The 25,623-nt window shown below is 47.7% G+C and overlaps 1 protein-coding gene across 2 annotated transcripts in view; it reads right to left on the minus strand.

The window, feature by feature from the left end:
• FBLN5 (fibulin 5) overlaps window positions 1-25,623 on the minus strand; it is a 96,259-nt gene that overhangs the window by 16,307 nt on the left and 54,329 nt on the right. For both annotated transcript variants that reach the window (XM_049897778.1, XM_049897777.1), the window contains exons 5-9: window positions 15,768-15,890; window positions 12,524-12,640; window positions 9,201-9,320; window positions 4,147-4,269; window positions 2,806-2,932 (exon numbers count right to left, since the gene is read on the minus strand). In XM_049897778.1, the coding sequence (XP_049753735.1) occupies window positions 2,806-2,932; window positions 4,147-4,269; window positions 9,201-9,320; window positions 12,524-12,640; window positions 15,768-15,890 (610 nt within the window). The remainder of the gene's footprint in view (window positions 1-2,805; window positions 2,933-4,146; window positions 4,270-9,200; window positions 9,321-12,523; window positions 12,641-15,767; window positions 15,891-25,623) is intronic.

The raw sequence follows: 25,623 nt of genomic DNA on the forward strand, positions 1-25,623 counted from the left end.
TGTGTGGAACACAGTTTAATCTTTTTGTTCAATAAACAAGAACTCAGAACTCACTATGTACAAAACACAATGTTAGACTCTTAGGAAATGCAACGATAAATAAGGTTCTGACCTCTAGTAGTTCACCTTCTAGCAGGAGAAATAAATCATAGAGAAATATCTCTAATATGAAGCAGCTAATTTGAAACTGTCATCATCTAAAATCACCAACTTTTTTTTTTTTAATGAGGAGTGGGCCTAAGGAACACATAGGCCATTGCCATTTACAACTCCTATTCACTTGTCAATATGTTCGTGAACCTCCCAGACCATCAGGAATCTGAACAGAAAGAATAGTTGAGAAAAGCAAGGCAAAACCATATATGGGAAACTGGCAGAATAAACTACAACAACCCACCCTCAAGCAAAATTTGAAAGCCAAGACCCCAACATAGAAGATGCTTTGGGTAGTGAAAATAACCTTATAGCCTGCTGTAAAAACAGGGCAGAAATATCATCTCAGAACAAAGAGGTTCATTCAGAAGATAGGTAAGATCGTTGGCTTTTATTACCAAAGAGTGTCTGTTTTAGACATCTCTTGATTTATCTCTAACACCCACCCCTCACCTCATCCCTGACACTACCCCTAGTGGTGAAAGTTCACAATAGGATGGAGATGCCTGTTGACATATGTCTTGGTGGCCAGAACTACGAGTCAACTTTGTCCTGTCTCTGTTGCTCTCCCCTAACTTCCAATCTATCCACAAGACCTGTTGGTTCTACTTCCAAAAACATAGTGCAAATCCAACCATTTCTCACCATGTCCACTGTCATGGCCACTGCCACCAAGACCATTATCATCTCACCCCTAGACCTCTGTGACAGTCTTCTAATGGGTCCCTCTCCCTCTAGTCCATTCTCTTCACAGCAACCAGAGTGTCCTTTGTCCTTTTTCAGACATAAATTAGCTTGTGTCTCTCCCCTGCTTCAGGCTTTTCAGGGGCCACCCAGAACACTATGAATAAAATCCAAACACCTATGTTAGCCTCTAAGGCCTCAAGAGGGTCTTGCCTCTATCAATTTCTTCGCCTCTTCTCAGTCCACTTCACTCACTAAGCTGAGGCAACTAAGACTTCTTCCATTCCAGGAAGGCATCAAGGTCACTCCTGTCTCACAGTCTTTGTACATACTGTTCCCTCTGCTCTTCCACTCTGTTTAGTTGATGTCAATTCACCTTCCCCTTACAGTCCACATGTCATATCCTCAGAGGGGCCTTCTGAATCCCTATTCATGACCAGATCCAGCCTACTCTTCTTCCTTCTTATAAACTTCCATTCATCCTCTTCACAGTATACATTCCTGGGTGGCGTAAATGGCTAAGCGCTCGGCTGTTAACCAAAAGGTCGGAGGTTCATGTCCACCCAGCAATATCTCAGAAGGCCTGATGATCTACTTCCGAAAAAAAACAGCCACTGAAAACCCTATGGAGCAGTACTACTCTGACACATGACACAGTTGCCATGAGTTCGAATTGACTAGATGGCAATTGGTAGTTTTAGCACCATCTCTAATTATATATTCATTTATGTGACAATTTGTTTAATGTTTTTCTCCTCCACTAGACTTTAACTCCTGTAAATGCAAAAACCACAGCACCTAGCACGGTGTCTGGCACATAATGGGTGTTCCACTAATATTTAATAAATGAATAAACAAAAGAAGTAATAAAGGTTCATTTTTAAAGGCTGCATCAAAATATCTCTTTATCAGAATAACCAAATCAAAATGGCCCTGGTGCCAAAATGGCCACATTCAAATGTCACATGTCACATGAAAATAATTGTTTCCTAAAAGACGTTTGGAAGAGGGAGTGATCACTTCCAGCTGAAGAGGATCACAGGCAGCTGGGAGAGGTGGCATTTGAGCTGAGATCTGAAGGACGGGGCCAATCTGGTTCTATGGCGATAGGCGGAATGCCTTCCGTATGGCAGGGTGCGTGTGCACAAAAGCAGGGAAGCTGGGCATTCTGGGGCGTGGGGAAAGTTGAGACCAAGTTGTGTTCAGGTTGGCAGGAGTACAGAATACCTGGCCAGGAGAAAGAGCTGGAAGGATGAGGCTGGGGGGAGACTGGAATGGCCCGGAGGTAGGGAGTCCCCATGCATTTGCAGCGTCAGGTCAGGGACATTACCACTAACACGAGCTCAGTTCTGAGTGTTTAACCGGGTTGGTTACCCAACCACAGACAGGCACAACCTTGGGAACCCAGAGAGAACCAGGAATGGCAGCCAGCAGGAGCGGCTGCAGCTCTGCCCTGCCACAAAGGGCTTTGAGCCAAAAATCAAAGGACTCTGTTCTGAAGCTGCACAGCCCTTAGCAACAATCGAAGATCTCTCTGAGGGACCCACCTGCCCCTGCTTTGTGTCCTCTCTTTTGCAAGTTTTGATCAGAAAGGGAACTACACTGGTAAGCCATGACTTCCTCTCTTATGATGAGTTCCTAAAGGGCAGATGGGTGCGTCTGAGGCTCAGGAGTACTAACACGTGACTGGAAGAGAGGTGGGCAGGGGATGTACAAGCAGATGTATGCATGCACACACGTGTGCCTGTGTGTGTGTGTGTGTGTGTGTGGGTGTGGTAGAAGGGCAGGCATATCTTTGTCTACAGGAAGGAGAGCTGAATGGAGCCAAAGAAATTATTTCCAGTTCAAACCCATCCTCAGAGGAGTGCACTGAGGCCTAGACTCACCCCCCCACCCCTCATTCCCTGACCAGCCTCTTGCTCCCTTCCATGTAATGAACCCACTCCCGAAGGGAAAGCCCAGGCTCACTTGTCGCTGATGCGCAGATAAGGCTCCTCACAGCGGATGGGGTCGATGCACTTGAAGCCCCCTTGCAAATTGTAGCAAGTCTGAAGCAGGCTGCACGTGTGGTTTCTGTGCTCACATTCGTTGATGTCTGAAAGGCAGGACAGAGAAGCTGATGCAGGCCAGCACATCCCAGGCGTTCGCCTCGGGCCAGGAGTGTGGGCTGGGGGAGGGCGACAGCTGCCTGGGTCTTACTATCCAGCTTCGTTGGCCAATATGGCAGCCACTAGCCTCATGTGGCTACTGAGCACTTGAAATGTAGCTAGTCCAAACTGAGATGTGCAGTAAGTGCAAAACATACATCGGATTTCAACAACGTGGTAAGAAAAAAAGAATGTAAAATGCCATATTTCGCCAACATTTTTTATACTGATTACATGTTGAAATGATAATATTTTGGATAAAAAACCAAAACCAAACTCACTGAGTCGATTCCAACTCACAGCAACCCTATAGGACAGAGAAGAACTGCCAGATAGAGTTTCCAAGGAGCGCCTGGCGGATTCAAACTGCCAACCTCTTGATTAGCAGCCATAGCACTTAACCACTACACCAACAGGGTTTCAAATATTTTGGATATATTGTGTTAAATAAGTTATTAAAATTTGTTTTACCTGTTTCTTTTTTACTTTTTTTAAATTAAATAAAGTGTTTTCCTTTTTCCTCTTTTAATGTGGTGTTTAGAAAATTCAAATTTCCACATGTGGCTCACACTGGTAGCTTGCGTTACATTTCTATGGCATTTTATACATCGACTTGACAACACCAAACCAAACCCACTGCCATTGAGTTGATTGCAACTCATGGTGACACTACAGGACAGAGTAGAACTGCCCTATAGGGTTTCCAAGGAACAGCTGATGGGTTTAAACTGCTGACCTTTTGGTTAGCAGCCAAGCTCTTAACCACTACACCACCAGGGCTCCATATATATGTATATTGCCCAGGCCACCCTCCAGAGGCCCTGGTCCAAGTAAGCAAGACCAGCCACGAGAAGTCCAGGATGGGTCTGCAGCAGTCCTCAGAGGGAATGCAAAGACCTGCCTGGGTAGGCAGGAGCCAGCCATCTGCAGAGGGTGCCTTCTTCAGCTGGGAAATTCCTTACAGAAGTATAAGTGGCCTACGTCCTTTCTGGGGACAAAGGATGGGTCTCAGGGTAGGAATGCACCAGCCTAGAGGCTACCACTCTGTGCACTGCCAGCACCCACTAAAGCTGCACAGGGCTCCCCAAGTGAAGACGTCCAGGTGACCTCGAGTCAGGCCTCTCCCACAGCTCCCCACTCAGCTCCCTCTGCACAGCCTTACCCTGGCAGCTCCGGTTGTCGTCCAGCAGGATGTAGCCAGGGGGGCAGGAGCAGAAGTATGTGCCGGGCTGGTTCACACACTCGTGCTGACAGAGGAACTCAGAGAAGCTGCACTCATCCATATCTGGGGGCAACAAGTTAGACCTGCTGTTTATTATCACGGAATGTCTGGAGTTAGGGGGCTTAGAGGTCATCTACTCCATTGCCTTCTCTCTCCTGATACAACAGCTTTCCTGCCAAGAAGTTGTTAGCCACTTCTTGAATGCCTCTCATGATGGGGAGCTCACTATCTATCAAGGAAGCCCACTGTTCTTTGGGCAGCTCTAATTATCAGGAAAGTCTTTCCACATGGACCTGAAATCTGTCTGCACTGAGCTTCCACCACCCTCTGCCTCTGGCTCAACTACATTACCTATTTGTTACCAGGGTTTTGAACTGGTTTGGTCCAGTTCAACCCCCTGCTGAGAATTTGCATCTCCATCCCAGATATACTGAATCAGCATCTACATTTTAACAAGATCCCCAGGTGATTCTTATGTACACACTTACATTTTAACAAATCCCTAGGTAGTTCTTCTATATATTTGTTAAAATGTAGACTGATTCAGTATCTCTGGGGTGGAAATGCAAATTCTCAACAGGGGTTGAATCTGACCAAACTGATTCGAAGCCCTGATTCTAACTCATGTTAACCCCATGAGCATCACAGTAGAACTGTACCCATGGAGTTCTCAGTGGCTGATTTTTCAGACGTAGATTGCCAGGCCTTTCTTCTGAGGCAGCTCTGGGTGGCCTCAAATCGGCAACCTTTAGGTTAGCAGCTGAGCGTGTTAACTGTTTGCACCACCCAAGGACTCCTCCATAAGACCAAGGGGTGTTAATTGTATAAAAACATTATTGTGCCAAAACACCTCCTTTTGAAGAGAAAGCTTTGGAGTGGTATGGGGTGGGTGGGTGGGCGCAAGTGTCTTTCAGAGGCTCCCTGGAACCCGGGCACTGTGAGCAGCCTGGAGTTGGGTTCTCCCTGGCTGGAGAGGTGGGGGTGCAGAGGAAGAGCCATCACACATGTGATTTTACAATTCGTCCGGGTGGGCCGTGGCAGCGGATGCAGAAGCAGGCGTTCCAGACACGGCAACTCGTCATCACACACAGAGTTTGGCAGTGGAGCCCCCATTTGAGCATTATCCGAAAAGCGTGCCAAAGAAAACATGTTTTTCTTTCATTTGTTGTTTCCCGAAAACTTGCTCTTACTAGTTTCCCCATGTGACATGTCCTCGGATCACTCCCTCACTCACAAGCCGTTGGTGGCTCGAATCACCCGGAGAAGGTGTCAGCACACACGAGGCTGCTTCTCTGCCACCAGATAATTCCGGTCTCACACACTCAATGCCTCTCACCTCCCAGAAGGAAAAACTCCCTCCTGTCTCTCCCAGTGGCCTTGGGGTGATGCTGGTGTCAGCCAGCAGAGTCAGGATGCTGATTTGAAGAGTAGAAGCCTCTTCCATTAAGTAATGTCCTCTTCTGTCATAGCCCACTGCCCTCCCCCAGGAGCCTGGTAGAGTGCTGGGTCTCGGGCCCCAACCCAACAGAACAGAGAGCATCCTGCTTTATTTCTGCTAAGGTTGTAGATCTCGCATTCATAACTTTAGTAGAAGTAGTAGTGAACCTGTCCGTTTCTGAACGCTCACTAGGCGTCAGGCACTGTGTTAAGTGCTTTACCTGCTTCCTCATGTTAATCCTCACCTTCACCCTATACAGTCAGCTGCCATTGAGTTGACTCCAACTCATGGCGACCCCATGTTTATCAGAGTAGAACGGTACTCCATAGGGTTTTCCATGGCTGTTTTTTTTCAGTAGTAGATCACCAGGCCTTCCTTCCAAGGTGCCTCTGGGCAGACTTGAACCTCCAACCTTTTAGTTAGCAGCTGAGTGTGTTAACCGTTTACACCACCCAGGGACCCTTTAACCCCTACCTGGGAGATGCTATTGTTATCCCTATTTTACAAAGGAAAAATTGAGGCTTCCAGAGGTTAGGTAACTTGCCTAAGTTCACATATGACTATTGTCGTTAGGTGTCGTCAAGTAACCCCATGTAACCGAAGAGAACTGGTGCAGTCGGTTTTTTTTTTTTTTGTCGTTGTTGTTTAGGCTGTAATCTTTACAGGAGCAGATCACTTTACAGGAGCTCAACCATTGAACCACAGGGTTCTTACAACTAGTACGTAGTAAAGCTGGGATTCAAACCCAGACAGCCAGCCTCCAGACCCTACATTTCTCAATAAAATGCTATAAACTCTCTCTGGATAGCCTTAAAATCAGAGGGTTTTGAGAGTCCTGAGGTTGGGGCAATCCCCTGAGCAGAACCAGCTCCAGTGCAGATAGAGAGGGTGGCATTCCGCCCCACCTCCCATCCCCTCGGGCTGGGAGAGGCTCTGAGAGACCCCACTCAAGACCCAGTCTTGGCTAAGGGCTGCAGCTCCACCCACCATTGAGAAGGCGAAATACAAGCCTGCTTTTTCGCAGGGAGGACACATTAGGCCATTTCCACTCACCCACATGAGTGACTGGCTTCCAGGATCAGCTCGGCTTAGCAAATCCCAGAGGGACAAGGGGACAGGGCTAAGAAAGGTCCGGTACTGCATAGAGGGCTACCCCAGCTGGGATAACACAGTGGGGTAACACTTCCTGGGGAAGATGGAGAAGCACAGAAAGGGAGGAAGTAGGAAGGCACAGAAACACTTTCTGTGCGTCACACTGTGATCCGGGGCCAGCCTGTCTACAAAACCTGCAGCAGCCAGGGGTCACTCTGAGTCTTAAGGAAAAGGAGCAGTATGGTGGATGGACATGGAGGAAAAGTGAATCCACTGAACCTCCTTGCCATTGCACCAAGGTGTACCAAAAAAACCCAAACCCACTGTCTTTAAGTCGATTCCAACTCATAGTGACCCTATTGGACAGAGTAGAACTTCCCCATAGGGTTTCCAAGGAGCTGGCTGGTGGATTCAAACAGCTAACCTTTTGGTTAGCAGCCAAACTCTTAACCACTGTGCCACCAAGCTCCTTGAAAAGCCAGCACTGCCTTACACTTCCTTCTCTCGGGCCCGCAAAGCACCTGTAAGTACTAGGCACACCATACCCACAGGGAAGTGGAATTTAACAGGTGATACTGCCAAGGTACACCAACTCGTTTAATCTTTATGATCACCCTATGTTGGGAGAGGGGGGATGAATGAGGAAGCTGAGGCTCAGGAAAGTAGTAAATGGAAAACCAGAACTTGAACTCAGCTCAGCCTGGCCCGGAGTCGCCCCACCAGACTGCCTCTGCAGACAGTCCATCCACACCTGTGGATCTGCAGGGAATTCCACAAAAACAAATAGGTACATCTCATATTGCTGAACTTCTCACACCTCCTAGTTCCTTGGCCCAGAGGCCCGAGGGAGTATCATGCGTGGAACTGAATCTGGGAAGAAAGTAGCTTTTCCTGCCTGAGGGTATTTTATTACTGTTTCTGGGGCTGACATTTAATCAGTCTAAGGCTCTCCTTGTTGGCTCTGGCTTCCCTGGCCCTGGGAAGAGGCCGCTCATTTGTTTCAGAGAACTCTGTCCCTAGACGGGAGAACATCCCAGGCCTAAATGGAGCTAGCACACAAGTCTCACTCATGACCTGGGTCAGTTCCTATTACAATGAAGCTCAGGCCTGGGGAAACTTTCTATTCTGCTGAACAAAGGGATTGTCATGCCCTAGTGCGTGGCCTGCCTATTGTGAAAAATACAGTGAAGCATCGTTAATTTGGACTTCGTTAATTTACAACTGCTGATGATGTCAAAAGTAGGTAGAATGGAGTTTACTATAGTTCAACATTTACAAAGTGCAGAGAGAGAGGCAGACAGGCAAACAGGAAGGGAGGAAAGGAGGAGAAAGAGAGAAAAGGAAAGAAGGAAGGAAAGACAACAAAATAAGAATGACTCTGAGTGGGGTACTTAGAGAAAAACAAACCCATTGCCACTGAGTTGAATCTGACCATGTGCCCCATGTGCTACAGAGTAGAACTGAACTTCAGAGGGTTTTCTTGGCTGCAGTCTTTATGCAAGCTCATTACCAGGACTTCCTTCTGCAGTCCCACTAGGTGGGTTTGAACTTTGGGTTAGCAGCTGAGCACAAACCATTTGTGCCACCCAAGGACATCTGTGGATTTACAGGGAATTCTGCAGGAACAAGTAAACCCATCTCATATTGCTAAACTCCTCACACCTCCTAATTCCTTGGCCCAGAGGCCGCAGGGAGTGTCCTGTGTAGAACTGAAATCTAGGAAGAAAGTAGGATGTGGTCCCTATTCTCAAGGAGTTCACAGTCTAGTAATAGTTTTCCAACTATCTAGGGGAAAAAAAAAGAAGAGGGTTAATAAGAAAATTATAATAGACTCAATGAGCTAGCATGTGCAGAGAATCAGGGCTTCTTGGGTTTAGAAGAAACTTATAAAAGGTGAATTAAGCCACCACATCTGTTTTCTCACACATCACTGAGTTTTCATTCATTCATTGATTTAAGAACTATTTATTGCATGCTCACTGTGTGCTAGGCATGCGGATATACTGATAATTCGTAGAGTTTTTAGAGTCACACTGTTTCCCCTTACAAACATGATCTCGTTCAACCCCTGCCCCCAACCCCTACCCTATGGGATATGCGATTATCCTATCTGTCCTGTCCCCAGGACTTGAGTCAGTGTGAGGCAGGACAGATGACTCTCAAGTCAACATGCAAAACTGAGTGATTCCCTTTCCTCTTCAGCCCCATCTCAGGCCCCCAAAGGTAGCGCCATTGGTTTTTGTGCTAGGGGTCAAATGACAACGGCCAAATCTACCCACAGGAGGTAGACACCACTCCACCTCTCAGGAAATGACCCAACTCTGTTGTATGTGATTGTACCCCCACTGCATTGAAACGGGAGATACGTCTGGGAAATGAGAGGAAACACCTGTGAAAGAAGCCCTTGCCCTCCACCCCCACACCCCGCATACAGGTGGGATTCTCTAATGCTAAACTGCATTACCACTGCAGTGAACACCGTCATCCTCAAGTTCATAGCCAGGGTCACAGCGGCAGATGAAAGAGCCGTAGGTGTTGACGCAGGTTTGCATGCAGGGGTTCTCAGTTGCACACTCGTTGACGTCTGTAGAAAGCCAAAGTACATCATCACTGACCACTCCCACAACAGAACATCCACACCAACTAGGCAGGAAAATGAGCTGGCGACAAAATCTATTACCACCAGGACACCAGATTCATCAGGACCAAGAATCTCCATCCGGGACCTCTTAGATTGAGATCTCAGACCCCAAAGTGTTTGCTAAAGGACCAGGTCCTCCATCCATATGTCCTTCTGGGGTTGCAGGTCGGAAGGGGGCAAAAACAACGTGTCTCTACATCATGTACATGTATACATGTGTGCACAGGTACACATGCTAGTGCGCCCCTTCTCTAGGGTTCACCAACAGGAATTCCCAGCCAACACTTGCTCTTTCCCGTCGCCTGCTCATCTCAGCACCAGTGAGGTTTTCCCTCACCCCTGCTAACTTGGAGGTTTCAGGTAAAGAACAGAGAAATAGACAATTCTCCTAATAACTGTGTTGATTATGCATAAATGACTTCACTGATTATCAAGGGATCTCACACTCATGTAATCTTCACGGGTCTGCTTTGGGATCATTGCCCCATTTTACAGACAAGGAAAGAGGCTCAAGTTGGTCAAGGGGAGGACTGCAAAGGGACACAAAGAAACTTTTCGGAGTTGATGGATATGTTCATTATCCCGAGTGTGGTGATGGTTTCAGGTTGTCGTTAAGGCTGTCGAGTTGGTTCCAACTCATAGCAACTCTATGTACAACATGCCCCACCCTGCGCCATCCTCACGATTGTTGTTATGCTTGTTATGGTTTCATGGGTGTATATATATGTTAAAATTCATGAAATTGTGTGCCTTCAATAGTGCAGGTTATTATACATCAGTAAAGATATTTAAATTGTTTTTAAGGTTGAGGGATTTGCCCAAGTCCGCAAGCTTAACAAGAGCACAGTAAGAACTGGAATAAGAGTCAGGGGTCTTTGCAGAATACTTAAAATTCATTCTGAATGGGTCATTCTGGGGAGGGGTAAGAAGGGTGAAGGGCCCCTTTCTACGTTGGCACCGACTGACTCATTTTGGGGGGAATTTAATTCATTTTGTTGTTGTTGTTGAGAATATTCACAGCAGAACATACAACAGTTCAACAATCTCTACACTAAGACAAATGAGCTCGAGTCTTGCCCTTCTGCAGCTCTCAGCTGCCCACAGAGCAGAGGGACCAGAAGGATTCTGTCCCCTGGGATCCTAGCTACCCATTCCTGACAGCCTTGGAATCTGTACATACCCCAATGCCCTTCTGAATCCTGTGAGAGCAGACAGCCCCCACCTCTGACTTGCTGGACAGGAAGGCTGGATGCTTGATTCTACTCCCAACTCTGCCCCAGCCTGGCTGTGGGACTTTGGCCAAGTTGCTTCACTTTGTTGAGCCTCGATTTCTTCACCTGTGAAGCAGGGCCACAAACACTTGCCCTGCCTATCTCATAAGGTTTCAGTGAGATGAACAGATGAGACAATACCTTGAAGAGTGCAAAGTACTCTTCCATACATGAGGTGCTATGGCTACAATAGCTCGATGGTTTCAAGTAGACACATGAGATTATGTGGGCAGCTCCTGTCTGGAGGTGAGATGAGAGGGCAGAGGTGGTCAGAGGCCGGCCGAATGGACACAAAAATAGAGAGTGGAGAGGAGTGTGCTGTCTCATTAGGGGGAGAGCAACTACGAGTATATAGCAAGGTATATATAAATTTTTGTATGAGAGACTGACTTGATTTGTAAACTTTCGCTTGAAGCACAATAAAAAAAAAAAAAGTTCAGTGGAGAGTGTAAGGCTCTGTGCTGCCCATGGGCTCTGCTGATGCAATATCCCAGTGGTGAGTGTCCAAGCCCAGGCCAGGTGCTGCACCTGCTGCTTTATCGCTCTCCTGGACTTGGCATTGCCAGGTACATTATCTGCCCCTTGTCACAGACCCGTCCCTGAGAGGCCTGGAAAACACATGGGCGTTCTGGCTCTGCTGTACACAGTTGTTCCTCAGGAGGCGTTGGGTGCACTGTGCCAGCTGCAGAGGGAAAATCTGGGCTGGTACCTCCAGCCCCCAGCCTTGGCACAAAGAAGCCTGTCAGGTGCCCACTCGCTGCTCTGGTGGGAAGGATGGGCCCTGCTCTATCAGCTCCTCCAACCTCCCAGCCACTCTCAGCAGAAAATGACCTCTCCTGGCAAGAGGAACACAGTCGAGACTTCTTGGAACAATCTGCAGAACCAGCTTTGGAGGAGAGACTTTACAAAGAATCCAGGGTCAAACTCTTTAGCGCTGATGCCTTCCTGTTTACCCAATGATTTAGATATGCTTAAACCGATGGAGACATAATATCCTCCAACTAGCTGTCCAGACCTCTAATGGTGTGACAAGGAAACGGGCCCTGCAAAACCTGGTGGCAGGCTCCAGACAAAGATCTCATTCTACGTGTCCAGTGCTGCCCCCACCCTGACCAAGTAGCTGCCAGGGACTGGAGGCTGAGAGCCAGGGCCCAGGGCTGGGGGCTGGGGCAGGACTTGCATTAATTTCTTGGGTCTTAAGTCCTCAGTTACTTCCCGAGCAAAAGAAACCTTCAGATGGAAACCGCAATAGGCGGTTTTTGTACTTATCGGCATTTGAAGTGATTATGTGAAAACTAGAAAATGCCTTTGTTTTATTGTTTTGGGGAGGTGCTGAGTGGAGGAGGAAGTTACCACCACCACCAGGCTCTTGGCTAAGTAACAGGCCTTTCTGGCACAGGTCGGAGGCAAAACTCTAGTGAGAGGCATCAGAATCGGCCAAGAAACCCTTGTGTAGAGTGTATGTGATTAATCAAGGGTCAGAGACCCCTTCTGACCATCCCCCTTTGGGCCTCAATCCTTGAACTTAGGCTACACGACACCTGAGAAAATGTTTGATTAGCCAAGAAAGCCAGCAAGGCTGCTTGTGGAGAGCAGACACAGAAAGAGAAGCAAGTCTGTGAAACCGTAAGCTCCTAGCCTGTGACGATGGTGGGTCTGACCATAGCAAGACCTGGAGCACTTTTCGAGATGGTTCTCAACCTCAGATCAGATCTCAGGTTTCTATAAGTAGTAGGAGTGGGCACTGTATGCAGAGGCAATGAGCAGAAATACACCTTCTCAACAGCAATGCCCACAAACATAAGCTGTCAGGCCCTGAAGCAGACTGCAGCTAGCATTTCACATTGCATTCAAGTTATCACTCATGTCACATACCTTGGCAAGACCTTCCATCCTCGTTGAGGGTAAAACCAGGGTTGCATGTACAGGAATAGGATCCAGGAACATTGGCACACAGCTGCTGGCAGTAACCATAGCGACATTCATCTATGTCTGGAAACAAACACAAGCAATGTAAGACAGGTCTCCTTCTCAATCACTGATGCCAACACCAGCCTCGTGATTGCTGGTGGGGTCAGGAAAAGAGAGAAGAGGAACTAATGCTAAGAAAGTACCTACTAAGTGTGAGGTATAGGGGTGCTCTCTGGATTCTCTGAGACTAAGTCTCGCTACAATCCTCTACCTCCCAACCCACCTCAGTCCCATGAGCACCTGAACCTATCTTGAAAGTTGTTAAAGATATTTCTGCTTAGAGTGGGATGTTGGGTGAGATGATATCTGAGATTTTATCCAACCCTAAGATTCTAACACCTGTACATGAACTTTGCACTACCCTGGGAGGGGAGAGCTTAGCTTAAAGTGTAAGAGGAATCCATAGCATTGCTCCAATAGGCTCCTCGCCAACTCCACTAACAATGAACATGTCCAGCTGTCAAGGGCAGAGCGAGTGTAGACCAGGATGAGCTGGGTAGCCTTACAGTCTGGAAACCCATGAATTCAGGAATGCAAGGAGTCTGGAGTTCGCCCTGGATCTCCTCCTTGCACCTGAGTGGACATAAAACTGTGGATAAGCAAAACTCCCTCAAACCATGGTTGGTCTTTCCAGAGGAAGCAGCAGCACTGTGGGTGAATGGGTCTTTCCAGCAGAGTTGGGCAATACGGCCTCCCACTGACATGGATCGATAGATGGGGAGCCTGATGTCAAAGAGAAAGGACTCCCCAACACTCTAAATTGACAGGATGATGAGCTGGAGAATTCACACCTGTGTGACAGGGTGTTGGAATGAGTGATGAATGAGGCCCTCATCCTACAGGTGGAGAGAGAATCCTCACCTATACAAGTACCTTCTGTGACCAGTTGATCTGACTGTAGCTGTAACTGGTCCCTAATTCATCCCACCTCCCCCTGAGCTGACCACATTCCCTCCCTGGTACACCAGCTACTTTGGAACCAGGGTCCATATGGGTCTCTGGAGGCCAGTTTCCAACCTCAGACCCCATGTCTGGTTTCAACTACCTACTTCTAGGAAGATTCTACCTCCAACTTACCTATTGGTGAGCCCTACTTAGAGTGTGTGCCCTGCTCTTGAGAATCTGTTTTAAACCTGAGTCCCAGCTACTTCTAACCCAGCCCACCCTTCTGCCCAGGGAGCGCTGTGTAGCTCCTGCTTGGAAAGCTCACTGACGGTTCTGGTCCTGACCTCTGCCCAGGGTGCAGTTGGGCACATTACCAAGGCTCACGGAGGCAGCAGCAGGAGGAGACACACCCTTTGTCTAAGGATACCTTAGAGGGGAGCCAGCTCTGCCTTGTCTTTCATTGGAAAAGCAAAGTCTCCACAGGTGCCCAAAGCAGGCGATGTACAGATGTGGAACCTGGTCTTTGAAAAAGAAAGAATTTGGCCAGGGGAAGGAATGTGTTCAATGACAATTAGGAATGTCTTCACTTGCGATGTGAAGTGTGAACAGGCTATGCCACGTGGTACCACATTAGGGCTTCGTGGGCATTTCTCATTAAACTGCCCAACCCGAGGAAGGGAACAGCCCTCCCAGGTAGAGGAATGGCCGATTGCTGACACTCCTCAAATTGAGAGGGGTTTTCCTGGCCCTGTTGTCGTTGTTAGCTGCCATTAAGTCGGTCCCCGACTCATGGCGACCCCATGCACAACGGAACGAATAGCTGCCTGGTCCCAGGCCACCCTCATGGTTGATTGCAGATCAGACCGTTGTGATCCACAGGGCTTTTTAATAGCTGGTTTTAGGAAGTCGATCATCAAGCCTTTCTTCCTGGTTCGTCTTAGTCTGCAAGCTCCAGTGAAACCATCATAGCAACATGCAAGCCGTCACTGACAGACAGGTGGTGGCTGCCCATGAGGTGCACTGGCCAGAAATCGAACTCGGCTCTGCCCTATGGACAGTGAAAGTTCTACCACTGAACCATATAATGGAGCCTGTGTACCCTTCTTTACTGAGCTTCTCTAGCGCCCCTTGTGGTGAAAAAAAAAACTGGACTGACAAGAAGGAGACAGATTTTAGATGCAACTCACTGGGACTTTTTTTTAAATGTCCCACTTCTTTGAGTCTCAGTTTCCAACTCTCCAAAAGTTGGCGGAAATATCATCTAGCATCCTTTCCAGCTCTGTAATTCTACATATTAAGTTCCATACAAATAGCTCACTTGCACAAATCTGCTTATGTTCAAATGAGCAGCATCATATTTTCCATGAGAGCAAAGGCTGGTGAAAATGCAGAGCGGACATCATATGCACAAATGCCTGTGCGCAGGCAGCCCTGCAGTGCACGCCTGGAAAGGACAGCCAAGCCAACTCTAGCCCAGCTTATCAGGTCCCGCCGATGCTCTGGAGAGGCCTCTGAGGGCGGCCCCAAGCTCAGCCTCAATCAAGAGAGACTTGGAAAGAAGAATCTTTTCTGTTGTTGTTGTTTTGTTTCCATGATTTTGTCTGGATCTGTTTCTCAGCTCCTCAAGGACTGACTTTCAGACAACAGAAGAGTGTCTTAGAGAATTGAAACTGGCAGGACTTTTCCAAGAAAACACAGCATAGAAATCACAACCTAGAAACAGAAATTGAAGTGACAACTGGAGATAGCTATGAATCGGTTGACTTGGCTAAAGCAAAAGCTAAAGGGGAAGACAGGAAAAGAACCCTCCAGTAAAAACAAACAGAAAGATCATATAGCAGATGCCAAGTGTAAGGGACAATTTCTCAATTGGTGACAACAGGTTCCTCAGGGGTAAAAAGAAAGGCCACAGCTAGTAGGGTGGATGTGGGTACGGGCAACAACGGGGCGTTGGGAGGCGGTGATGTTGTATCAGAATCCGCCCACCCACATTTGAGACCTGCAACATTTCTCTCAGTATTATTTCTAACTAGGAGAGATAACCTTCATCCTCCTCCAGTTCCTGCCTTAGATGCAAACCTCCTGAAGGCAGGAAATGACTAGGCAAAATCATACCTGAGCCTTTAAAAAACACATTTAAAAAATATGGTGATGACATGATGGAGATGGTGCCAACTGGTTTCAAAGGGCAGTGACTCATGGAAGCTTGATAGCTTCCACATCACCTTCTGAGAATCCTGTGAACCCCCCGGGGAACTGTTACCTAAGCATTGTCCTTCCAGGAGCCAATACCCTTCCGTGCAGGAGCAGGTATACCCGCCTTCGGTGTTGATGCAGATCTGGGTCGGGTTGCACTGGTGGGAATCTGTTGCACACTCATCCACATCTGCAACACAGACATATTCCAAAGAATGTTACACACCTCTGTCTAGAACCCTGGAGCCACCAGAGGTGCCAGCTGTTTGCTTGTCTTGGCTGGGAGGCAGTTCATAACGTCCCTGGGTTACACCCAAGGATAACCTCCCAGACAGGGGCCACTAGGAGACACTGACATTTCAGTCGAGGGGGAAGAGCTCAGAAACCCACAGAGAAAAACAGCCAAGAAGGGAACACATATCCTAAGGCACTCTTCTGCCACCCGACCCCACCATTCTCTAAAAGTAGGTCACCTTGGTCATAACCATTACATGCATTAGGCTTACACATTTTTTCAGGTATTAAATAAGCATCTATCAGGTACCTACTTTGTACTTTGTGCTCCGGACTATGATAAACACCACTGAGAACAGAATGTAAATAAATGTTCCTTGCCAGCATAAACTTCTAGTCTAATCCCTTGATTGTCTCATCCACGAACATCTTTCTGCTCCCGACCCTTCAGGGAGCTTCCTGGAGCCTGCCTGGTTCCCTGCACTCCAGAGCTCCTGAGTTCATCTCTCTCTGCCCTCACCCACAATGGGTCTCCTCATGCTGCTGCACAACCTGCATGGTCTGTCTGGCAGTAAGTGAAGGTGTAATACTTGTGTCCCAGTTGGTCTCTTCTGTTTAATCGGGAGCTTCAGAGCATAGAGTCAAGCTGTATCTGTGGGCTTATCTCCCAAGGCACCTGGTACCGGCTCTGTACACAGACAATGCTCAAAACTGCTTGTTTAAGCTGAAGCAAATTTTTCTTCCCTTGCTCTCTCACTGCCCTTTAGGGGAGTGTGCCCCGGATCCTCTAATGTGACCTCCTCATACCACATTCTCACTGTGAACTAAAGGATGAGATGTTCCACCCAAACATTCACCCATTAATTCACTCCACGAGCATTCACTGAGTGCCCTGGACCTGTCTGGCCCAAATGCCAGGGCCTCTCCTCGGCGTCGGTCCTGCCCGGACTGGCTGCACCTCAGTGGGCACGTTCTTTGTCCTTCATTATTGTAGTCAGGGCTTCCACACATACACCTTCTCCCTGCTGCCCCCGGACATACCCCAGTGCAGCTGGCAATCACATCCAAAGCTGTGTAGTGAGTAACACGCTGTCACATTTATTCTCCCAATTACCTTGTGAGGTGGCCTCCTGACTCCCATTTGAAAAGGGGGAAACTGACTGAAAAAACTAAGATGCTCCAAGCCAAGAGCTGAGCCTGGGCCTCCCTGCTTATCTGCTGCCAAGTCTACTCTGTGTAGGACGGCAGAGGTCACCACGCCCAGAATCGAGCAGGGATCGGGAAGGAACTGGCAGACCAGGCAGAGGAGAGAGACCCGCCTTCTACTTACCCCGCCTCGAAAACCGTCTGCCCCCTGATGGTGTAGACTTTATCATCACCCTTTCAGATGGCCGCTTTGAATGTGTGTGGTAGGATGGGGTGTGGGTGTCTAGGCCCAGAAGAGTCAGCTCCTTGAGGACAAGGGCCTTACGTAACACAGGGTTTTGTATGCTGTCAGCTAGGGCCCCTGGGTGGTTCAAAATGGTTAATAGACTCAGCTGTTAACCAAAAGGTTGGAGGTTCAAGTCTACCCAGAGGCACCTCAGAAGAAAGACCTGGCAATCTACTTCTGAAAAATCAGCTACTGGAAACCTTATGGAACGCAGTTCTACTCTGACACACATGGGGTCGCCATGAGTCAGGATCAAATCAACCGCAACGGGTTTCAGCCAGGTAAGCAAGGCTCTCTTAGATTCATTCATGCAATATCACCACAGTCCACTCACCGGCAACAACTCAACTCCAACAACACTTCACCCCACCCCAAAATCAAAGGTGACCAGGCACCCCGTGGAGCCAGCCTTCACTCCTTCACGCCTCTAAACACGGACAGTCTCCAAGAGCCTGGGCTCCAAGACAGCAGCAGCCTTTGCTCCACCCTGCCACCAGGTTGGCTACGTGCAGCTTTGGTGGCCAAGACCCAGCCTAGTTCCCAGGTGCAGACCCTCTCCTGCCTCTCCCTTTGCCTCCCCTCCACCCCTAGCTCTGCCCACCACGAAAAGCAGCCCAGGGGAGCAGGCGGGTAATGCTTGGCCAGCAGCCACTCCCACTCAAACCCGTATCGAAGTCTATGATAATGAATAATGCTACTATCAGCCAGTGCATATTTACATTGTTCTGGTTGGGATTGATGGATGGCAAGTGTACCCTGGGAACAACACTGCCTTAGGAATCTGTGTTCTTTTTCCTGCCTTGAAGGGAATGAAGGATGAAGGAGACCAAACGGGGAAAAGAACTATTGGCAATCCTTGGTCATAGGTAGTTCCCACGTCTCTGTGTTTGTGCAACTTACGGCACACACAATGCCCACAAAGTCCTACAGAGGGAAAGCAAACATTCGTAAGCAGATCAAGCTCAAAGTGTGTGTGTGTGTGCGCACGTGTGTGTGCATATGTATGCAAGAAAGAGACAGTGAGAGAGCACGGGTGAAATGTTCAGGCTAAAAACCAAAATATTTTAGTATCATTTTTCCTTAAAAACTCCACCTCTTTTACTAAGGTAAAGAGTAAACTCAGTTATACCCCACTTCAATTGATTTACAACATCTTGATAATGGAGAAAAGATTGAAGTTGTCAAGGATTTCATTTTACTTGGATCCACAATCAATACCATGGAAGCAGCAGTCAAGAAATCGAATTGCATTAAGCAAATCTGCTGCAAAAGGCCTCTTTGTTAAAAAGCAAAGATGTCACCTTGAAGACTAAGGTGTGCCTAACCCAAGCCATGGTATTTTCAATCGCCTCATACGCATGTGTAAACTGGACAATGAATACGGAAGACTGAAGAAGAACTGATGGTGTTGGCGAAGAATACTGAATATACCATGGACTGTCAGAAGGACAAACAAGTCTGTCCTCGAAGAAGAACAGCCAGAATGTTCCTTAGGAGGATGGCAAGAGTTCATCTCACATACTTTGGACATGTTGTCAGGAGGGACCAGTCCCTGGAGAAGGACATCATGCTTGGTAGAATAGAGGGTCAGCAAAAAAAGGGGAAGACCCACAACGCGATGCATTGACACGGTGGCTGTAACAATGGGCTCAAGTATAACGACGATTGTGAGGATGGCGCAGGACCAGGCAGTGTCTCATTCTGTTGTACACAGAGTTGCTATGAGTCAGAACTGACTCAATGGCACCTGACAACGTTGATGTCCATTTAAAAAGTTAAAATTTTAACTTTCACTTGTTTCATTTTCAGAATTCAGTACATCTCTGAAGTTTTGGGGGGCATGCCTCACCTATACATCCTGAAAACACACCTGGTACCATGCTGGGCCCCTAGTAAAGGTTCAATAAATATTTGGCACCTGAATGAATGAGCACACGAACGGCGAACAGACGTGAATGCATTGCAGCCCCCAGATGAGCTGTTCTCTGCCAACTTGCTGACAGGACTGCTTTGATGTGTGGACTTTAAAAAAAATCCACCAGCACCAAAAACATTGTCTGCTTACACACCTGATGGAGCTGAAACTGGAAATGTTCAGGCTGTGGGTTTCCAGGCAGGGCTAGAGGGCTCATCACACATTCCGGCTTACAGTGGAACTGCTTACATTAAATACATTTGACTTAAATAACTGAAGGAAAAATACATTGAGCCACTCCAAGGACATTCTTTGGCAGCGCCTCCCTTTCTGCATCAGTGGAAAAGTACAACTTACGGCAAACTGAGCAAGTGCCATTATCCCTGTGCGCAAATGGTGCCTGTGACTTCCTTTCCTTTTCTGTACGATATTTAAGAACCATCTCCTAAGAGAAGAAAATGCTGGGTTCACTCACTTATTTACTCATTCATTCTTTATGTTCTACAGTGGCTTGTGTGTGCATGCGTGTATGTGTGTGTGTGTCCTCCCAAACCTCCAGACCTTTAGAGAGAGCTGGTATCGGGTGCGGTCCCTCCTGCTGTATTGTTCCCAGAAGTGGGCTTTACTGAGAGTCCTTTGGCCACCCTGCCTCCCTCCTGAGAGCTAGAGCCCCAAGTCAGCTGCCTGAGCACGTGCAGGATTCAACAGCAACCATGGCTCGCCTCTCCCCAGGTGGAGCAATGTCTACTCGCTGTCCAGGCGACTCGTGCCCTGGCAACTGGAGGAAGGAGCTCACTGACTCTTCCAGAACCTGGCAGCAGATCAGAGGCCGGCGGCATCATGCCTGCTCAGGAAGCAATGCTCATCTGCGTGGAGTGACGCAGTTCTGCTGACCTGTGCAGCCTAGTCTGTGCTGCTGACCCCTCCCTGCAGTTGTCCCCTGAGTGGTCTTTCTTTAAAACATTTTCAATCTGACGCAATAACTGCTTACTTAGGAAAGTCATCAAACCCAGTCGAGATCACCTCCTTGACACCTTCCAAGGAGGCCTCAGGCAGAAGTGAGCTCCCAGGCCTCAGGACTTGATGACTGCCGCTCATGGCGACCTCATGTGTGTCAGAGCAGGACTGTGCTCCTTAGGATTTTCAATGGCTGATTTTTCAGGTCTTTCTTCCAAGGTGCCTCTGGGTTGACTCAAATCTCCAACCTTTTGGTTAGCAATAGGGCTCATTAACCATTTGCGCCACCCAGAGACTCCCAGGATGTGTTGGTGACACTCATTTAGAATTTCAAACTACTAGTGATGTCTCATGTACCCAGCAGACTTGGCTTCACGTGTGCAGGGACATTAAGGCACTGTGAAAAAAAGAATGCTCCTAGCTCGACCAACATCTCACAGAGGGACCAGGTGGAGGAACTGGCCTCAAGACATCAACATATAACTGTTCAACAAAACTACCAAAATCTCCCACTCTGAATCAAGGGAGAGCACAGGGAGGGGCCGTAGCCCACAAACCTACTGAAAACTTCAGCCCTGGGATCAAGAGTCTGTGATGACAGGCACCCCTCCCTTTCGTTGGAATGAGTTCTCACAGGACTTTGGGGTATTACACTGGTGGCTTATACGTATTACATATCCTCCAGGGAGCGGGCTGGTTCTAAGAAAATAGCATGCAATCCACTTTCCTTGCCCATATAAAATTGATGGTTCCTCTCATGGTCATAGGGAGATCATTTCCTAGGCCATTCTCCCAGCACCAAAGCTTAAGAAGAAAAAAAAGACCAAAGGCTGAGACCTCCCCAGAAAGGGCTAATGGGCTAAAGAGAAAGAGTTCTGGAAGAAGACACAGCTAGGTGTGAATCCAGGCTCCTGCACTTAATAACTGAGTAACTTTGAGCAAGTTCATTAACCGCTTGGCTCCGCAGGTGTCCTGCAAAACAGGCTAATGAAGCCTGCCTCACAGTTTGCTGTGAGAGCTCACCACTGCCCGGCACACAATGGTGCCCGGAAGATTTTAGCTCCCTTCCTGGAAGGTACTGTTTTTAAGGGCTGTGAAAGATAGCGAAGGCCTGGCACCTGCCTCCTGTGGGCTCTGCTCTGGGATTCACCAGTTCACCAAGATGGCAGAGTTGATGCTTAGTGGGCTGTAAGGCATGATCAGTTCTGAGGTTCAACCACAGCCAATGCTGGGGAATTCTCCCCATCAAGCCCCAGCACACAACAGGAGATTGGGACAAGAGATGAAAAAAGACAATTACCTCCCTTCTTGGCTCTGCAAGGGGAGAAACGTGACATCTGTGGGTCCATCACGAGGAGCCCTGGTGGTGCAATAGTTAAGCACTCGGCTGTTAACCAAAAAATCAAACCCACTAGCTGCTCCATGGGAGAAAGATGTGGCAGTCTACTTCCATAAAGATTACAGCCTTGGGACCCCTATGGGGTAGTTCTACTCTGTCCTAGAGGGTCACTATGAGTCGGAATCGACTCGACAACCAGTCTGATTTTTTGCTTTGGGTCCTCTCTGATTCCATAACTATAGGCCTCTAAAAACTAAAAGCTATGTGTATCTTACTGAATTCCACAGCCAAGATGACCAACCTTTACATTATCTATGATTCTGCACTCTTCCCGTGTCTTCTCCGCTCCAAAACTTTGAACCAGCAAGGGATGACTTTGTGAGCCTGTGTACATAACCTCGGTTGAATGTCTCTGTTCTTGCATGAGAACGGACATCAGCCAAAGGGAAACATTCTCACTGGGTGACACTGGGAGACGTTGTCCAAAAGGATTTGGAAGACTACACCTTTCCAAAGGCCTCCATTATTCCTTTTTAGGACACGGCAAAAATCATTTCCTTGGTAGTAAATTTTTACCCAGTGAAACAACATGTTTTCCCAGCCTGTTTTTGTTCCTTCCTTGCTCAAGCTAACGGCACTTGATAAGAAAGAAGAAAATAACAATGGCTCATTCCTATGCCTTCGATTGAAGTCAGTTTCAGGCCTGCTGCTGGGCTGGGTCAGGGCCATTTTTCAGCAAGACAAGCCCAGCCAAGGCTGGAAGCTACACAGGACTCACTTCCCAAACACCTGCTTAATTAAAGATCTCAGCCTTGGAGAACTTGCTTGTTGAGTTCCCAGGACATCTGCACTCCATGTGTCTTACAGGTCCTGGGCAATCTTTAGAAACCAGATCTTTTTGTGTTTACAGCACTTTTCCCAATGCTTTATATTAAGCATGGCATAAAAAAGCTTGCTTACTTTGTGCCTCTAATTAGGCAACAAATATGTGGTCCATTTTCCAAACAACAAATAATCCTCTTCTCTTGGATGAAACCAGCTGGAATTTGGTCTCAATCTCTCCTTGGATTCTATATTTCTATCCATGAAGTGAGAGCCTGGAGAAGAGTTCTGAAAGGCCCCTTCTAGCTTTGACAAGCTATGCAACTAATGGGGATCACATTGTTTGGTTCTTGCGTAATTATTTTCATCCACAGAGTGCTTGGTAAACATCAGCTGACTTTAGCTGCTTTCAAACTGGGCAGTAAATTGGCCAAGACCGTTCAACTTTTGCCAATGTATGAATGATCACAGCAAAGGGGCAAGGGATCATATGTTTCTTCTAAAGCATCACGGATCAAGATGTCCTGGAAGGAAGGGCAAGGGGCTGCTTATTGTAAATCTGGACATAGCATTTTTTTTTTTTTTTAAAGGGCATGAGGCTTTGGCCATTACTGTGACTGCAAAGCGAACAAATGTGAGGCTGTAATTAGATTCCCACTAGCTAAAATGCTTGCCACTTGTCTGTCAACAGGGAAAGATTTTGAACCTACACAAGCCAGTGGTTCCCAAATCCGGCTGCCCAAAACAATCTCCTTAGTCAGACAGCAGAATGTCTGAGGCTGAGGTCTGGAAAGCTATGCTTTCCAATGAATCCAATGCAAAGCCAGATTCAGAATCTCCTGTGCCAAACCAGAGGGAGCCCTGGTGGTGCAGTGGTTAAAGCATTTGGCTGCTAACTGAAAGGGCGGCGGTTCAAACCCATTAGTGCTCTTCGAGAGAGATCTGACAGTCTGCTACCATAAAGATTACAGCTTTAGAAACCCTATGGGACTGTTCTACTCTGTCCTATCGCCTTGGTCTAAGTCAGAATCGACTTGTTAGCAATGGTTTTTTGGTGCCCAAACCAGTACTTCTCAGACATCAGTGTCTGTGTGAATCGGTGCGGCTCTTGTTAAAACAATTCCAATTCAGTAGATTCTACGTTTCTAACAAGCTCCCAGGTGATGCCAATGCTGCAGGCCCAGGGACCACACTATGCGTAGCCAGGTGTTACATCATCCTGGGTGATACTTGCTTCTGTATCCAGGCGACCTGCGTAGGGTTTATTCAAAAGAGTCTGGGAGGGAATTAAATGTGCAAAACCAGCAGGTGATTCCTAACTGGATTCTTCCCTCTCTGAGATCAAGCCTGCTGGTTAAAATTGTCTCGTGCTTTTTGGAGTCTTATTAAAGGAGACATTGTCGGCACAGTCTAAACCAAACAGGATGCTTTTCTGGAGTGCAGACACAACCATTATTCGATTCCACTCTGCGGTGGCTGAGTGTCCACTGTTGCAATGCCTTGGGCGTTACATGCCTTCCAAAGTTTCTCCCTCACTTCAGTTCACTGGCGGTGCTGTAATTTCCTATGAGCAACTAAATTCCCTGAACCTTAACTAAGTTCTTGGAAATACTAGCCCCAACTCGAAGACAAAGTACAAAAGATTCCAAATAGGACAAAGGACAATGCCTTTGTATCAACACAGAGCATCCCGTTTTAACTGAGTACTCACACACACCGTCTATAAATGCCGTAGGTCTGGAATCCTCTCATCTCCCCACAGGTTCCTCCTCCTCATTCCTCGGAGCCCGTTCCTCGCCCACATCCTGACTTCCACACTCTCTTATCCTCAGACTATCACAGTCTGTGATCTCCTTGTCCCAGATGCCCACTGTCCTGCTGTCCAAGCCCCAAACCAGCTCCCAATGCTCTCAGTTATGGCGCCACTGTTTTCCAGTCTCCCAGGCTAGAAATCTCAGTCATCCTTACCTCCTTCCCCTACTCACTGCCCTCACACAATTGCCAAAGCAAGGCAGTTCTATTTCTGCAAATCTCTCAGGTTCCCCCTCTTTCTTTACACCTCCCACCCCCAAAACCCTCCAGGTCCTCACTCCTTTTCTCTAAATGATTGTAATAACTTTGTAGCCAGTCATCTGGTCTCCAGCCTCTCCTCCCACAAACCACACTGAACACAACCTCCAAAACCACCAGAGCACAAAAATGATCACATGGCTCTACTACTCACAACCGTGTATTTCCTCCCTGGGCATCCCATAACATCTTTTTTTAATTCGGCAGCATAGCTTGTCAAACCTAGTTTTATACTCAAACCTTGTGCCAAACAAATCTAGTTTCATACCATTTCATACTGTATTATACAGTGAGCTGTGTACAGCTCTCTCCCTCCGCTAAATTGCGAGTTTCTTGAAAGCAGGTTGTTGCTGTTGTTAGCTGCTGTCCACTTGGCCCCATTGGCAACTCCAGTCACAGCAAACGAAATGCCCCTGTTTTAGTCATCTACTGCTGCTATAACAGAAATATCACAAGTGGATGCCTTTAACAAAGAGGAATTTATTTTCTCCCAGTCTAGGGGGCTAGAAGTCCAAATTCAGGGCATCGGCTCCAGGGGAAGGCTTTCTCTCTCTGTCAGCTCTAGAGGAAGGTCCTTGTCATCAATCTTCCCCTGGACTGGGAGCCTCTTAGGCTCAGGAACCCCCCGGGTCCAAACAATGCACCCTGCTCCTGATGCTGCTTTCTTGGTGGTATGACGTCCCCAACTCTCTGCTTGCTTCCCCTTCCTTTTCTATCTTGTAAGATCAAAGGTGGTGCAGGTCACACCGCAGGGAAACTCCCTTTACCTTGAATCAGGGATGTGACCTGAGCAAGGGTGTTACATCCCACCCTAAACCTCTTTAACTACAGGCAGAGATTATGATTTATAACACACAGGAAAATCACAAAATGGAGGACAACCATACAATACTGGGAATCATGGCTTAACCAAGTTGATACATTTTGGGGGCGACACAATTTAATCCATGACACTGTCCATTCTTGCGCCATCCCCATGACTAGTTGAGTATTGGGCCGCTGTGACCCACAGGATTTTTACTAGATGATTTTTGGAAGTAGATCAGCAGGCCTTTCTTCCCAACCTGCCTTAGCCTGGAAGCTCCGCTGAAGCCTGCTCGGCATCATAGCAACGCTCAAGGCCCCACTGACAGACAGGCGTGGTGGCTGTGCAC

The sequence above is a fragment of the Elephas maximus genome, chromosome 10 (genome assembly GCF_024166365.1).
Source record: "Elephas maximus indicus isolate mEleMax1 chromosome 10, mEleMax1 primary haplotype, whole genome shotgun sequence".
Classification (NCBI taxonomy): domain Eukaryota; kingdom Metazoa; phylum Chordata; class Mammalia; order Proboscidea; family Elephantidae; genus Elephas; species Elephas maximus.